The sequence below is a fragment of the Schistocerca nitens genome, chromosome 7 (assembly GCF_023898315.1).
Source record: "Schistocerca nitens isolate TAMUIC-IGC-003100 chromosome 7, iqSchNite1.1, whole genome shotgun sequence".
Taxonomy (NCBI): Eukaryota; Metazoa; Arthropoda; class Insecta; order Orthoptera; family Acrididae; genus Schistocerca; species Schistocerca nitens.
The window spans coordinates 148,998,101-149,015,511 of record NC_064620.1 but is presented as its reverse complement, the minus strand read 5'-3'; the positions used below and the strand labels follow the sequence as shown (position 1 = coordinate 149,015,511).

The 17,411-nt window shown below is 38.0% G+C and overlaps 1 protein-coding gene across 1 annotated transcript in view; it reads right to left on the bottom strand.

The window, feature by feature from the left end:
• Positions 1–361: 361 nt before the first annotated feature.
• Positions 362–17,411, bottom strand: part of LOC126195108 (speckle-type POZ protein-like) — a 48,058-nt gene continuing 31,008 nt past the window's right edge. The window contains exon 2 of the mRNA XM_049933577.1: positions 362–3,397. Coding sequence (XP_049789534.1) covers positions 2,328–3,397 — 1,070 coding nt within the window. The 3' untranslated portion in view covers positions 362–2,327. The remainder of the gene's footprint in view (positions 3,398–17,411) is intronic.

The following is a 17,411-nucleotide window of genomic DNA, read 5'->3' as shown; positions in this document are numbered from 1 at the left end:
ATCCTTCTGGATGTCGAACAGCTCGCGACAAATTATTGCATTAGTCTGTGAGCAATAGAAGGATGAATATTTAAGCACCTATAATTCTGCCCTGCCTCTAATCTGCCAAAAGCTCATCAGAATAGTTTGTCCAATAAATGTCTCAACATCATTCACCCAAACAGGCTACTGTAGCTGCCTTCTTTCCTCATCACACCAACTACTGTCCCACTGTCAAAAATGCAGGTGTGTCCTACGTGCAGATGACCCAGTTTGATTCTAACACCTCAAGTTTGCAACTGGTGGTTTCATAGTGCACTAGTGTGACAATTTACTCGGCATTAATGTAAGTTGCTTTTTATAGATATTTATTTTTCTTCAGCTTCCTCTCATTTACAGACATCAATTTCCTTTGGCTACACTAACTTCAAAGAAGACAAGAGGAATAAATATTTAAATAAGTTGCAGTATAATGTTCTGAGTACTCATACTCAGCCTTGTACATTTTCCATTGACTGGTAGTAGGATCAGTTAAAAAAATGTTATTTGGGTACTCAACTGAAACATCATAAAACAAAAGATTGCCAAACATGATTTGCTGTATTTCATCAATGTAAAGAGAGTCTAGCCTTCATAGCTAGCTAGTGTTACTTCTGGCTACAACACATTAAAATATTTATATTTATTTGGTTTTGTAATGTGAATGACATTTAACAATTTTTTTCCTCTCGTATTCTGCAGTATAATTCTTTCAAGCAAATTCAACATACATAGCTTATCACTACCTTGAACATTAAGACAATAGAACATTAATAAACCATTTTCTCAATATTAAATGAAGAATGCATCTCCTGCATGCTTTTCAATCATCCGTACATGATACAATTTTAATCTCTCATTATCATTTAATTCATAAACTTTCAATATTACGCAAACAGGCAACATCTTGAAGTCAACTACTGTGTCAAGCATGTTCTCTGCATCACCAGCTCCTTCATCTGCAAACTAAACCACCTTCTGAACTTTGCCTTGTTACTCAAACATAACAATTTGCACTTATAAAGTCCACTGCAAAATCCACTGCAGTTGGTTCACAAACTGTTTTGCAATAATCAAACTTAACTTCAAAAAAATTACATATGTATAAAGATTAGTAACTGTGCTACACATCCTACACAATTACATCAGTTTGTATTGATCAATTATTTACAAATATACATAGAAATTGCACTAACAGTGATCAGGTTAATATAATTATCAAAGACAATAAAACCAAAATCAATACTGATACTTATTTCACACCTGAGTAATTTCTTCCTCATTGTTGAAGACATATGAGGCAATAGGAACCAAAAAATATTTTAAAATGTGAATAACTATAAATAATTTACCCTGAGCTGTCCACTACAAAGAAACATTATAATGTAAACTCGTGTCATAACACGCATTCACGATGTACGTGGCTAATGACACAGCAAGCAGGTTGCAAATGTAAATAGGAGTGAGGCAATATAAATTTAAATGGAATGGAATCCACAGAAATTAATCCAACAGGGGGCAAAATTCTAAAATAACAATACTGTCTGAAATTCAACAATCCGAAATTATAACATCGTATGATTACATCGAAAGTAACTGATCATTTATTAAGTATAGACAGAAAATATTAACAAAAAATTATTATAGGCCAGTGGTGTTATGTTGATACTGAAATTATAAAATCTGAAATATAAAAATTCAGAATAATTGAGAAAATACTGCTGGATATCAACAAAAATAACCAGCAAAAGTGTTAATGTTCCATGACGTGAAGAAACATGGAATTTTTTAAAAACACTTATTCAACTTTAATGACATCTACAGTACTATTTTCTTATGAAACTTGAGATCTGTTTATGTTTAAGAATTTACTGCATTACTCCATGCTTTCTATTTCTAATGTTAATTTGCACAACCCCTTCCCCTTGCAGATGCCTACACAGTACTGATAACCACACTAAGTACATGTTGCATGAATAGTAAAATTGTAGGAAATTCTGTAACACGTAGCAGAAAAATACAAGAAACCACACAATTTGTCCAACTAATGTTTCACCTGTCATCACACATTACACACGATAATGCACAGAGGTTTCAACACTACAGAAAAGTAATTACAGTCTATACAACAAGAAATAAAATTATAAAAATAAATGCAAAATAGTGAAAAATGGCAGAGAAATAAGATTTTTTAACAGATACGTGCACCCTATGCACATTTCTAGACCAGGAGTAGCAGTGCCTAAGAATGCTTTTTGCACCTTTTACCCATATGTATACAATACGAAAAAATATTCCTATCATTCCATTTACGTTCCATCATGTAGCAAAGGTTCCCCTGACACTTCCTTAACAAGGTTAGGATGTGACAAGGTTACTTGTTTCCATCCAGCAGTTCCAATTACATGTTTCAGATGTGCATCTATAAATCTGAGAGTACGCTCCTTGAGGGAAGCTGCGCCGTGGCGATCAGCGAGAATGAGCAGTCCGGCAGCATTTTCTGTGGTAAGCCCCGCACCAAGTTCATTTTCACACATGGCTTTCAAACCAGGGAGCTGGTACTTATCGGCAGCAGCTAACAGACAGTCTGCTGCTCCTTCTAAGTTCGGCGTGTGCCCAGTATACATGTAGCGCACTACTTCCCGCAAGACGTCATAGTCGACATCTGTTATGTCTACACGATTGCAGTTGGTCTCTTCCATATTGTGATTGAACATAGCTGAGAAAACTGGACTACGTGCAGCTAATATAGCTTTGTGGGCCAGAAGGTGACGACCATCTAACGTCCAGAGCCAGACGTCACCAAATCTGGCCGAATCTAGTAGAGCCCCAAGATCCTCACGTAGACTGCACTCCGGCACAGGTACTGTCCAGTCCGCTACGACTCCTCCGCTACAACGGATTGTCAGCGTATCGTCTGACAGCAGATCGAAAGGAGAATCTAACAAGCTGCTCCGATCGACATATTCGTCGTAGCCTTGCCAGTAACCGGGTCTGAACAAAACAGCCCAACTTGTTGACTTCACAAAATGTTCTTTCTCATTGCTATCCAGTAAACTAAATCTGTATTTGGCATATACTGATGACTGGTGACATGACACGAGGGTGAGATGAAGAGAGAGGCTTTTTCTGAACTCCTTGTATGACCCATAAGGATACAACAGCAACTGCCATTTAACTGAACAGTCGTCACCAGCACAGAATATGGATGACTCTAGAGCTTCTCCTGGTTGCTTTCCACAGTGTGTTATATTGCGTATCTTCCATGTGTACTCAAATTTCCTTACATTAACAACAGTTTCGTGGAATATTTTTGTAAATGGTTCAGATGTCTTTGTGAGTGGCATGTAGACCAGTACACTATACAAGTTGTGGAACCCTTAACAAAACAAAAACAGAAAAATTAATTATTATTACTATTAAAATCAACATATTTAATTACGTTCTAAGAAAATTACAAAATAAGAAGTCAAATATCATTACGAAAACATTAATTTCTTTGAGAATGAGAGGGAGAACAGATTTTGCTGAATTTAGCAGTGCACATACTCGCACTGCATAATACTAACAAAGTAACACTGTTGCTATCTGTCTGGTTTTAACACAGTCTAATACTCATTTAACAGACAAAGTTGTAAGTAACAATTATCTAGAGAAAGGGATTGAACAATGTTTAGAGAAACAAATTCATTCTCAAGGAGAGCATGGGAACATCATGCACATTACTGCCAGATGATCTTGTAATAAACAACATGACTGACAACACAGCAGTAACTGGCTGTAATTGTGGTACAATGCACATGAAATTCATACCATTTGAAGTATCTGACAAATCACCAGATTACGCAAATTTGTCTTTGTTTCCAATGCTCAAAGATATTTCATCAAAATACGAAGCAGGGAATCAGAAAGATACACGCATGACATATAACATTTCTTTTATCTGTGGGGTGCAAATCCTTACACAAGCCTGGTGAACTTAAGTCGTCTGTTTTTGTATATACAGCTTTAGTCCACTAAGAAATGGCAAGAAAATGGAATCATAGTTAATATAGGCATAGGTAAGTCACTCCCACCAAACCAATGCCTGTTTCTCAAAATTCCAAACTCTTATCTCTAGTAACTTGATTTCCAGCAAAACATCAAATTACTTTTTTTAATAAGATTTTGCTGACTGTCCTTGTGCTCTTATCATATCGATGTTGGGCTGCTTGCAGTCTGTGGTCCATGCATCCCTGTGCCAAGGTAACATAATGATACGAGAAACTTTCCCTTATGGTCAAATTCAGTTTTCTCTACTACCTTTGGGTCAGTACAGAGCTCTGTCTTAAACAGAAATTTCACTGGGGATTCTAAACTATGGCAAAGATGAAGAACGGTTGAGGTTAAATTACTGAAGGCACAGCTGTGTAATATAGCTCAGATTTTTTAGTGCATCTGAAATTAAGGGAAACCTGTAAAGAAATAAACTGACTTTACTTACAAACCTGTCTAGTCATTAAATCTGGATTAAAGAGAACATAAAAAGACTGGGTACCCAGCTAGGTACTAAGGACCAATCAAAAATCATTCCATAGTACACTCTGGAACAGAATGCTGGCAATAATGAAAAAGAAAATATCCTGAATACATTGTGTATCATAGGGTTATGTTCCCAAATGAGTTTAGTGCTGTAACAACTTGGTTCAACAGAAATAAAGTGATCATATGTGAACAGATACTGGAGTTCCTTTCAAAAATGTTCCTGTTGTCAACTAAAACTCTCGTAAGCAAGTAGATCTACTGTCATATTAGTGTAAGTGTCTCCAGATTTTTAAATAATAGAACTGCACCAGCTTCTCAAATTAATTCTGTGAATGATTCACATATCGGCTAACATTATTGTTTTTTGCCTCAACTGGGCTGCACTGCCAATAGATATTACCTTATTTGGCATTCATGATTGAAAATAGCCAAACAACTTTCATTGTATCATTAGTGATGATGGAACAATATTATAATTGCAAATGTAACTGCATTTCCCATCCGCAGTTTATTATCAATATGTGCCTTCTAAAAAACCTTAGCAACTAACTTCAGTCACAGAAATTCAGAGTCGTCTGGTTCACTGAAGGTGCCACTAAGCAATAAAGTTTAACAACAGTTTGAACTGCAATATGTACAAGAAACTGGATGGTGGCTCATACATGGCAGATCTATAGTGAACAGATTCCTATTCTTCTAAAAACAAAGATGATGTGACTTACCGAACGAAAGCGCTGGCAGGTCGATAGACACACAAACACACACAAACACACACACAAAATTCAAGCTTTCGCAACAAACTGTTGCCTCATCAGGAAAGAGGGAAGAAGAGGGAAAGACAAAAGGATGTGGGTTTTAAGGGAGAGGGTAAGGAGTCATTCCAATCCCGGGAGCGGAAAGACTTACCTTAGGGGGAAAAAAGGACAGGTATACATTCGCGCACACACACACATATCCATCCACACATATACAGACACAAGATTCCTATTCTTCTTTTGGAATTGTGCAGTGCAGATCCAGAGAGTATCATAACAGGAATTAGCTGCATTACTTTCAGATTCAGATTAAAGAGGGGAAAAACAAGATGTTCAAAAACTTATGCTGCACCTTCCTAATTCTCTACTGCAAACATGACCAAAGTTTCATGTTATGTACTAAGTGTTACCACATTTGAAATTACTTCTTTCTGTTGTCTCTGGTGGTTTACACCATGAACCTCAAAATGTTTTCACATGGAATACTCAGTACAAAACATAAAACAATGCAATTCACAAAAATGCTGTGGCAACTGAATTACAGTATTTGTTTGTGTGCACATTCGCAAAATGACTCTCAAGTTTTCTGTTCATGCTCTAGGGAGGCAAGAAGCAAAGAAAAACAGGACAGATGACATGCTTTGTAAAAGTATCGGTTTTTTAATCTGTGCTTGGATCAACTTGTAAGCAGTAGGGGAATAAATCAGCAGTCAGCTGATATGTAGAAATTATAGTAGAAGACACACGTTGGAGTAGAAGATACATGAAGTCTCTAAAACATGGGCCTTGGGTATATATATATATATATATATATATATATATATATATATATATATATATATATATAGAGATTAAATAAAAACATCATAATGTTTCTGTATACATTCCATTTCAGCATGGAAATCACTATCTACAAGGTTTGATGACACCACATTTTCTATCATGCCTAGCAGTTACCAATAATTGTGGTGACTTGTCTGATATCACTATGCTGAAGACCCTGTTTGTTGTTATCTCTTATTTAAGTATGGGAATGTGGAGATACATCAGTAGTACTTTGGAAGTCTTTTTATGGGCTGTGACAGGGCAGTTTTGTTGCCATTATCATTCCTCCAAGCCCATGCTTTCCTGTTCCATTCAGGAATGGGGTACAGGATAGAGGACTGTTGGTAAGACACTGCACGTGATAAAATTTCGGATTTTTCCATCATGGTCATTCTTTGGTATGGATGCACCAAGAAGCAATATGTTTCTTAACTCTGTTTGAAATTTAGGTTCTCAGAATTTAAAAGTATAACTCTTTCTGATTCACCTCTTGTAGTGTCAGCCACTTAAATTTGAAGAGCAACTAAACAATTTCATGTTTACTAAACAAACCTTCTTGGTCTTCCTCTACAATTTTTACCCTCCACACTGCCCTCCAATACTAAATTGGTGATCCCTTGATGCCTCAGAACATGTTCTACCAACTGATCCCTTCTTCTAGTCAAGCTGTGCCACAAATTTCTCTCCTCCTCAATTCTATTCAGTACCTCCTCATTAGTTACATGATCTACCCCAGCATTCTTCTGTAGCACCACATTTCAAAAGCATCTATTCTCTTCTTGCCCAAACTATTTATTGTCCATGTTTCATTTCCATACATGGCTACACTCCATACAAATACTTTCAGAAACCACTTCCTGACAAATCTATGCTCGATGTTAAAAAATTTCTCTTCTTCAGAAACACTTTTCTTGCCATTGCCAGTCTACATTTTATATCCTCTCTACTTCGACCATCATCAGTTATTTTGCTCCCCAAATAGCAAAACTCCTTTACTACTTTAAGTGTCTCATTTCCTAATCTAATTCCCTCAGCATCACCTGAGTTAACTCTACTACATTTCATTATCCTCATTTTGCTTTTGATGACCTTCACCTTATATCTCCTTTCAAGACACTCTCCATTCCGTTCAACTGCTCTTCCAAGTCCTTTGCTGCCTCTGACAGAATTACAAAGTCATCGGCAAACCTCAAAGTTTTTATTTTTCTCCATGGTTTTTAATTCCTACTCTGAATTTTTCTTTTGTTTCCTTTACTACTTGCTCAATATAAAGATTAAATAACATCGGGGATAGGCTACAACCCTGTCTCACTCCCTTCCCAACCACTGCTACCCTTTCGTGCCCCTCAACTATTAATCCCAATGGCTGAAAAACTGCAGACCTTATTCACGAACTGGTCGAATGAGGGTTTTGTACGCTACCTCTTTTGTGATTGAATTACATTTCCTTAAGGTTCTTCCATAAAATCTTAGCCTATATCTACATTTCCAATGAAAAGTTCTAATTACTCCAGACAAATACTGTTACACATTTTATAGTTATTATGGTTTCCAGTGAATTAAAAAAAGAAATTGCTTTCCTAGCTATTTATGTTCAATATGATATACATATTTATGTTATGGGTTAACTGTCAGTCACTACAGGTTTCAATCCTCTGTAGGTCTTCCTAATTTCACTACAATTTTCTGGTATTTCAGCTTTCTAATAAACAGCACTAAAATTCCATTACGGAGGGCATAATGAATTTTATCTGCCAGGAATCAAGTTTCAAAGCAGGTCCAATATTTCTAGAATGAGATTTTCACTCTGCAGCGGAGTGTGCGCTGATATGAAACTTCCTGGCAGATTAAAACTGTGTGCCCGACCGAGACTCGAACTCGGGACCCTTGCCTTTCGCGGGCAAGTGCTCCACCAACTGAGCCACCGAAGCACGACTCACGACCGGTACTCACGGCTTTACTTCTGCCAGTACCTCGTCTCCTACCTTCCAAACTTTACAGAAGCTCTCCTGCGAAACTTGCAGAACTAGCACTCCTGAAAGAAAGGATATTGCGGAGACATGGCTTAGCCACAGCCTGGGGGATGTTTCCAGAATGAGATTTTCACTCTGCAGCGGAGTGTGCGCTGATATGAAACTTCCTGGCAGATTAAAACTGTGTGCCCGACCGAGACTCGAACTCGGGACCCTTGCCTTTCGCGGGCAAGTGCTCCACCAACTGAGCCACCGAAGCACGACTCACGACCGGTACTCACAGCTTTACTTCTGCCAGTACCTCGTCTCCTACCTTCCAAACTTTACAGAAGCTCTCCTGCGAAACTTGCAGAACTAGCACTCCTGAAAGAAAGGATATTGCGGAGACATGGCTTAGTTTCATATCAGTGCACACTCCGCTGCAGAGTGAAAATCTCATTCTGGAAACATCCCCCAGGCTGTGGCTAAGCCATGTCTCCGCAATATCCTTTCTTTCAGGAGTGCTAGTTCTGCAAGTTTCGCAGGAGAGCTTCTGTAAAGTTTGGAAGGTAGGAGAAGAGGTACTGGCAGAAGTAAAGCTGTGAGTACCGGTCGTGAGTCGTGCTTCGGTGGCTCAGTTGGTGGAGCACTTGCCCGCGAAAGGCAAGGGTCCCGAGTTCGAGTCTCGGTCGGGCACACAGTTTTAATCTGCCAGGAAGTTTCAGGTCCAATATTGTTAGTTTGTACAGAGAGTGCCAAAAAAGAGTTCACTGCTTTGGAATGATACAGAAATTTACTGAAATAACTTACAAAATCAGTAGATGTGCCATTTTGTAGCAAATAACTTCAAGTTTCACATTAAAGTATCAAGTGTAATTTTGGTTCAATATGACTACCATTTGTGATGCAGCAAACATCCCACCAGTAATAAATTTCAACCTACACTTGGTGCGGCAAATCAAGTGTAACGTGTACTGGCACTGTAGATTCAATTTTTCAGCTCAGCTAAATTGTTAGGTAGCGGAGGAACACACACACAGTCTTTAATGAAACCCCAGAGAAAGAAATCCACTGGTGTCAAGTCTGAGGAGCAAAGTGGCCATGCGATTGGCCCTTCACAGCCAGCAATTATTCAAAAAACCTTAAACTTCCACGAGGAAATGAGGTGGCATGCTGTCTTGCTTGTCATAAATTATCCTACGTCTGTTATCTTCACTGATCTGTGGGATCAAGAAGTTTTCAAGAATATCCAGATACAATACCAGTAACAGTTTTCTCCAAGAAGAAGAAAGGTTCATACACTTTCAAATTGCTAAGAGCACAAAACACATTGACTCTTAAGCTGTCAAGAACATGTTCTGAGGTTGCAAGTGGATTTTTGCTGCCCCATATACCAGTCATGGCTGTTCACCATGCTACCAACAGTAATTTATCAGAGGAAGCAAGAGAGGCCAGGCCACCTCACTTTTCTGTTGTGTTGGTGGTGGTAGCAGCAGCAATAGTTATTTATACAATACACCTTCATGCACCTTTGTCAGTGAGTGTGAAAGACATTAGCTCTTATTATTCCTCCTAAACCAACAGCACTACAGAACAAGTCAAAGTGCGAAAGCTTAGATCTAACCTAAGCGGAGGCATGAGGCATATAGCAAGGCGGCCAGGTATATGCCTGGCCTCTGGCAACACTCAGTTGCCGTGGTAACCATGTTGTCACTACTAGGAAGAGAAGAGGGGTACAAGCTGTCATGGCAGTGTTGCCATGCAGTTCCACAGCACGAGAGGCCAGTGGCTGTGGTGCCACCTCCGTAGGTTGCTCTTATGTTACAGTTGGAGTCACAGACATCTGTGGTCGAGTTTATGCTAATTGTATGCACCTACGTCACGCGTTCGCCAACAATCAATCAATGAGTGTTCAGTAGTGTTCCGAGCACTCTGCTGTGAATGCTGTATGTAATGCGAGTATTATCTGCAGTCATACCAAGTTATTTAGTGAATTTTTATTCCACTGGATTAGAGTTGTCATGCCTGATGGTGGTGGTGAGTGACAAATTCTACACAATAAAGCAATAGACATAATTTGCAGGGTACATGCTTTCATCAGGCACAAGCATGTGTATGTGTGCACCGCAACTGTCACTTGGAACTGGCAACAATGCAATCCCTGTCCTTGTCTCAAGCTGCATGAACTGCCATCATTCATGAATTGGACTACAATTGTCCCGATTGTAGTGAACATGGTTGGAGCCTAGTCTTGTACAGGTACTGATGTAACACTTTCAAATGAGGACTTCATTACTTACTTTCAGGAGCTTTTGTTTTCAAAGAGGTGCAAAACTGAAAGACATTAAATTTTGAAGAAAGGATATCCAGCACTGACATTACATTCAGAAAGATAAGTTCAAAACATGTGCATTCCGAAGTTCTTGGTATGAGCAGCACAAGTGGTTATGTGTGAGCCCTACGATAGGGAAAGTATTCTACTCGCCATGTTAGCTGTTAAGCACAAAAAAAACTGTATGGTCTGCTGAGGATTTTGACAATCTGTTTACAGATTTAGCACATTACACTTCTTCTAAAGATTATTTACATAGGTTTATTTCACATAAAGAACTATTTAGTACTTTGGAGCTACTTAATTAACATGACGAATTGAAGAAACACAACAATGAAGTGAAAGCAAACAGAGACATTTTGAAAATTCTAACTGATGTCACAAGTCTTTTGCATAAGCTGGAACTAGCTTTCAGGTGTCACGATTATTAGAAGATTCCCTTGATCTCGGAAATTTCAGAGCCATTTTTAAACTTGTGCTAAGCAGAGACAAAGATTTGAAAGCAAACTGGAAGAAAATGTGCTATTTTTGGAGACTTTCAAAGGCTATACAGAACGAAGCGATTAAATTTATAAGTGAGCAGACTTGCGAGTATATACATTCAACTTTGGACAGAACCTCATTTTACACCTGCACTGTGTACAGAACAACAGACGCTTCAGACAAGTCACATTGCTTTATTGTTGTGATCCAAATGGACGCTTGTCAGAGACATTCAAGAATATTTTTTTTGTTTTTGTGATGTTAGCCAAGCTAGAACTGCTGCTGCTTTATTCAATGTTCTGAGAGGCAAGCTTCAGAATTATGATACGGCAGCCCAAACCTATGCTCATGCTTCTGTTCTGGCAAGAGAATTAAATCACCTGCAAACTAAGATCCGTGATATTGTCCCCCCCCCCCCCTCCTCCTCCTCCTCCTCCTCCTCCACACACACACACACACACACACACACACACACACACACACACACACACACACACACACACACAAGCTCTCCTCAACTCACTGTTTTGCATATCATTTAAATTTAGCTTTCCAGTAGAGCTGTTCTTGTATAAAACCATTAAGGATTTTTTTGTCCACCCTTCAGGTTATTTCTGCTTTCTTCCAACAGTACTTTAATGGACAGGAATTCTTCACAATACTGTTGGTTAACATATTCACTCCAGCAGTCAAACAAGATGGAACTGTAGTGCCGCAATAATATCTGTAATTCATGAAACTGTCTGGGTCTAATCAAGATTTTAAATCCAACAACCAGCAGTCCAGATTCTAGTGCAATGACTAAAGAGAAGCCTGTGGTTTTTACCCTCTGTTTTTGAAAGACTGAACTGCCTTTCAACATTCTTCAGAAAAAAACAATGTGTATTTTTGCAACAATTCTGCCTCAGAACACACAGCTTACATAAAAAAGTTAAGAAATGAAAATAAATTTATCGACTTTTTAAATTCCATGAAACTCTCAACTAATTTGCAAGGTGAAGCTTAAACGAACAGTACTGAAATGACGGATGAATACAATGGCAATCCATTGATGTCAAAATACAAACCGTAGTACTTCAAGGTATTGGATGATACAATGCAACTGGAAACAAGATTTTCACATGGTAATAAACTGCTCTTCCTTATATTACGTGATACCACTCACTCAGTTTGCCAGTTGTGGTCGACGTTTACCTGTAGACAGTGTGGATTCATTATTACATAACGTATGATGTATCCTTCCGTCACTCACAGTTGCGTGTAGAATTAGAGACTGTGTTTTCTTCCCAGCATAAAGTAACATTTCACTCTGTCAGTTTTGGAGACATTATCAGATGAATGATTGAGAATGAAATGGACCAGATTCTTCTAGAAATTTTCAAACTATTTTGTTTAAGTGCTACCATTCCTGCAGCAAGTGCCTAAATTGGAATACTTGAAAGCCAAGACATATGGTATGACAATGTCGTCAAAAGATTCGAGAAGCAGGATCATCAAGGTAACTTCATCTTACAAGTAATGACACTAAAAAACCCAATCTAACAGTTCATTTGTAAACATAAGCGAGTGGTGGTGATATTATTAATATTAGTAGTAGTAGTAGTAGTAGTAGTAGTAGTAGTAGTCGTAGTAGTAGTAGCAGTTGCAGTAATAGCAGTCGTCTGTGTCATCTTGGTGGTGGTGGTGGTGGTGGTGGTGGTGGTGGTTGTGGTGGTGGTGGTCATCGTCGTCGTCTTTAGGAATGCTCCCCAAAATTTAGGCCCATCTGCCACTCTGTGCCACTAATATGAAATGCAGACTCATCATTCAAGATTACTGTGTTCAGGAACGTCTCCTCGTCCTCTATCCAATGCAACATTTCCACACACAATTCCCCCACAAGCCATCTTATCTGCATCACTAATGTGATGTGCCATTGAGAATCACTATGATTTCAAGTGTAAAACACCTACATAGTAGTTTCCAAACAGTCTTTTATGGAATGCCAGTCTCGTGACACACACATTGCATTGGTTTTTGTGTGCATGCAATCTCCCTAACCTGTTTGACAATCGTAAACACACAGATGACCTGGTATTTATCATGTCACAGTGAACAACAGTCTCAGGAAAGGTCTCGAGCTACGAGTAAATTTTAGACCTGCTTGGGGGTTCGTTAGTGCATTCATTGCAAAATTTACACCAAACAGTTGTTGCAGAGTCCATTTCATGAAACTAAAACACAGAGTGAGCACACTCTGCACCAGTGAAAGTAGCCATTTTAACTGTGCAGTACGCTGGCACTCTCTGTGGTGGAATGGGGTAATGATACTCTGCGCGAATCAAACTTGAGGTTGTTTGCTAGAAAATGGCATATCTATAGATTCTCAAGTTGTCTCAATAAACTTCTGTATCAGTCCAAATTCCTTTTTGACTTATACTGTATTTTGTTCACTACTGAATGTCTTATGGACATATAGGAACATCGTATAGACTTAGATGTCTTCATATACAGCATTCTGGACCTTGTGTATGAACAGAACAAGCTGATTTTTGTGAAACTGCTGTCTGTGGAATTCATGTTGATCCCTACAGCAGATATTTTCTGCTAGATGAGGAACAAGTTGTTCTGCATAATCTATACCAAGTCATAAGGATCTCACCAGGTCCTGCCTTTTCTCTTGTTGGGCAATTTTGAATTTCAAAATCATTTACCTCACTGTCACTTGTGACGACTGAAAAAAGAAACTGTACTATGATCTACAGTAGTGAAACAGTCTTCTCTCTGTCACATTCTATTTTGATGTCAATACGATCATAGAGTTTTGTGAAGATGATTTTGAGTTGTTTACAGTCTTTATGGAAGTGTAAAAATTCTTAGAATTTTTTGTCAGATTGTTCAGCAAAATTTTAGTTTTGAATTTCTTGCACACCCCTCACATTTCTCTCCTTAGCTCATTTCAGCTTCATTCAGCTTGGGTTTGTCAAAAGTCTTTCACTCCACTTGAATCTCTCATTACTTTTGTAGCAATTGTATAACATCTGTTTAACCCCAGTGGGATCTTCCCATTTCTCATAATCTTGCTCGGCACATGAACATCCAAAGCAAAGTACACAGTGTGCGAAAGATCATTGAGCTGTGTGATGGCATATATGAATTTTATCCATTGATACTCAACATTATGGTCCTGAAAGATTAATTTCTGGTGTTGATTTCTCTGATAATCTGCCTTCTGTTTCCTGTAACATCTGTTAAGCAAAAATACTTCCTACCATTCTTTATATCATCTCCAGTAACTGATGATGTAACAGCCCTATGGTCATTTATTTCCTTCTCTACAGAAACTGGATTGAAAAGTTAAGGTCTGTTAGCTACTCAGGTATCTAATACTTGATCCACACAACTCTACTGTAATTGCTCAAAGCAATACTCCTAAAAGATATTGAGAATAGTCTCGGACAAATCCCTATCACTGACAGGTGTTTTAATCATGCAACTCTTCCATTCTATCACAGCTAGATTGAAAGCACCCTGTACTAACATAGAATGATCAGGAAATTACTCAATATTTTCCAGGTTTTCTCTGAAGTGTTCTGCCATTACAGCTCCTCAAATGTGGTCTTTAAAAGCATCTGATTGCTTTATTTGATGCTTAATTACAAGTAAACTATTTTGCATTCTGTCATTCTGTATCTGCAACAACATGACTAGATAATACCAGTGACCCCCCCCCCCCCCACTTCTTTAAAGAAATGAAATCCCATGTATAAAACAGATTCAAACATCCGATTACTTTAAAAATGAGTTAATATGTTAAATATTTGACTTCAAGCATTTAAAAATTTTATGGTTGAAGACACAAAACCCTAATAATGCTGGTTTTATTAGTTGTGTATTATTTATCCACAGACTACTGAAAAAAATCACAACCAAACAAATGATAACCTATTTAATTTTGCAAGCACATTCAGTAATAAATGTAGATACTCTCTGCCAAATGCACTGTGAATAGTGTTAGCAGTAAAGAAGTAATAAATTGAAATGTCATGCCTGATGCTGATGTTTTGCTGCAGGGAAAGCAAAGATGTATTAAGCGACAAATGTTTTTCCTTTATTTTGTAGGTGGTGTGAAGTAAGGAAGTTGCCAATTGCTTTCATTCTCAAATATTGGATGAAAATGGGAAATTTTTGCACTATGAGTTACATTGTCTCAGGGCTTAAACACAGTTTCTAACTTTAATACTTGCCTTTAATTCATTATTATACCTCTTCATGAGTAGACTATGACCACATTTTAAATGGTCAATAATGATATGAAATACTGAAAATAAAGTTTTTGTTGATCCTGGAAGCATTCAGACAGGCAACATGCAACTGGGACACTTACGTAGCAGTCTACTAATACAGATTAATTTCTTTAAAGCAATAAATACACTGCCATCAATGGAATCCAGCCTACACTTGCAATATATATTCCAATAAAAACCTGTGATTTTTTTCTGTTCATTTCTTGTTCTGGCCAGCTTTCTGTTTATGGTGATGGAATGACAACTCTTTTGTACCTAAATCCGAGTATGTGAAAGGGGTTGAGTGATATCCACAATATGTTCTGGCATGGCTCTGAAAGTCTTCAAACTTTCCAGGAGGCTTCACACATGAACTTTCCATGTGACTCAGTGTTATGGCTTACACAGCAAATGTATAGGAATGATTAAAAGTACCTACAGCACATGCAGTTGTCATTGCTATCAACAACACCACAGCACATTGTTAAACACAAAAACAAAATGAGATAGAAGAAAAACAATATTTTTAACAAATAATTAGTGTTTATTAGTAAGACAATTTACAAATACAATTACAAATATTATGTAAAGTTAATACATTTGAATAGCATGTAGAATTCAGAAAGCAAATGTTTGTTTAACATTTGTTAGGACAATTTCAAGCTGTTATACAGGTAGTAAAAAATTAGAATTTCATTCATAAAATGATTATTCATGGAAAGAATTTAGATAGTATGACAAGTTCAAGATTACATACAAAGAAACCTTCCTCATTCATTCATACTCATACATTAAACAGAATGCTCAGATGACAAAATTTCGCTGGACAGAGGAGGCTAAATAGCAAGATCCTGTTCCTAACTTCATGAAAAGGGGAAGGCCTTACCTTTATCCTTCAGTTAGCCAAGCAGATTATTCACTACACTAAGTCTGGCTCCAGGCTAACCTGCCAATCCCAAAGATTTACTTTTTTAGAAAAGAAGAAGAGCTGAAGACAGGAAACTGCAGCACTGAGGACACTACAGCCTTTTATTCAGCCGACGCTATCTGGTTCATTATTTGAATGTCACAAATACTGGATTTTCAACTAATAGCTATTCCAAATGTCACTTTTGCTAGTCCAGTTTAATAAGACTGGTGGAGAACCATAATGACAACTGTACAGTGTTATGCAACATTGTTTATGAAGGTCCTTGCATAATGTCCAATCAAGTAAAAGTACAACTGTTGTTAATCCAAAGGTTGGTTTGAACATCAGCATTGTACACACAGTCCCATTGGAGATGGTGTAACCTTGCCTCCCTCTCAAATGTGAACTGATTTCTCCAGGCTGTTATGGGGCTAGTTACAATTTACACTTTTATTAGGCACCATTTTAAAATTTTGAGACAAATTATTTTAGTGTTTTTCCTTCAAGTAAATACAGTTTCCTAATCGTGATAGTAAGTATTTGTATAATGTCATAGGATACTGCTCATAAGCCATTACATCCTTCCTATCTAAAACATTACTTTATTGTTATTTATTTAATGTAAACATATCTGTATATATTTTATGACTAACTGATAGATACTACATACAAGTTTTTCCTCATTATTGATGACACTAGCAAAAAGCATGCCATCGCATAGCTCCGATCTCTTGCTCTGTGACACCTGGTGATACAGTACCAAGATAAAAAGATAGGAGCTGCTAACTGTCCACAGATGGATGACATCAGTACATGCAGATCAGATGTGTTATCACAACTCAGTGTTCGTGCAATGGCTGTAGGAAGTCAGTGTTCTTGAGAGTTACATTTTCAAAGGGTTGATGTGAAAATTGGCATTTCCAGAGGTACATTGAGTTAAGTGGCAGAGAAAGCCTTGTACTGTTTAGGAAACAAGCTCAAGAAAAACATACCTATTCAACCACTGATGATTTCCATTTTAAATACCAGAATAAATCAACTGTTTCTCCCAATCTACAGTTTTGCAGGCATCAGCCTGCTTAACATTTTTATACAAGACAGAAGCCAGACGAGGAATATTTTAGGGAATTGGTTTAAAAACTTTATTCTAAAGGCCCAATCGGTTCTTTACAAGTTTTCTCCCAGAGTAACTTCTGGCTGTGCCCTTGGCACCCAAGCTACCCACCTCTCAGAGCCGAGGCAGTTCTGTCCAGGTAAATCTGCTTACGAGCCACACCTTCAGCCACTGCTGAATTTGCTGGCGAATTCATGCCACAGGTTTAGCCCACAGCGAGCTTGGGAGACAGC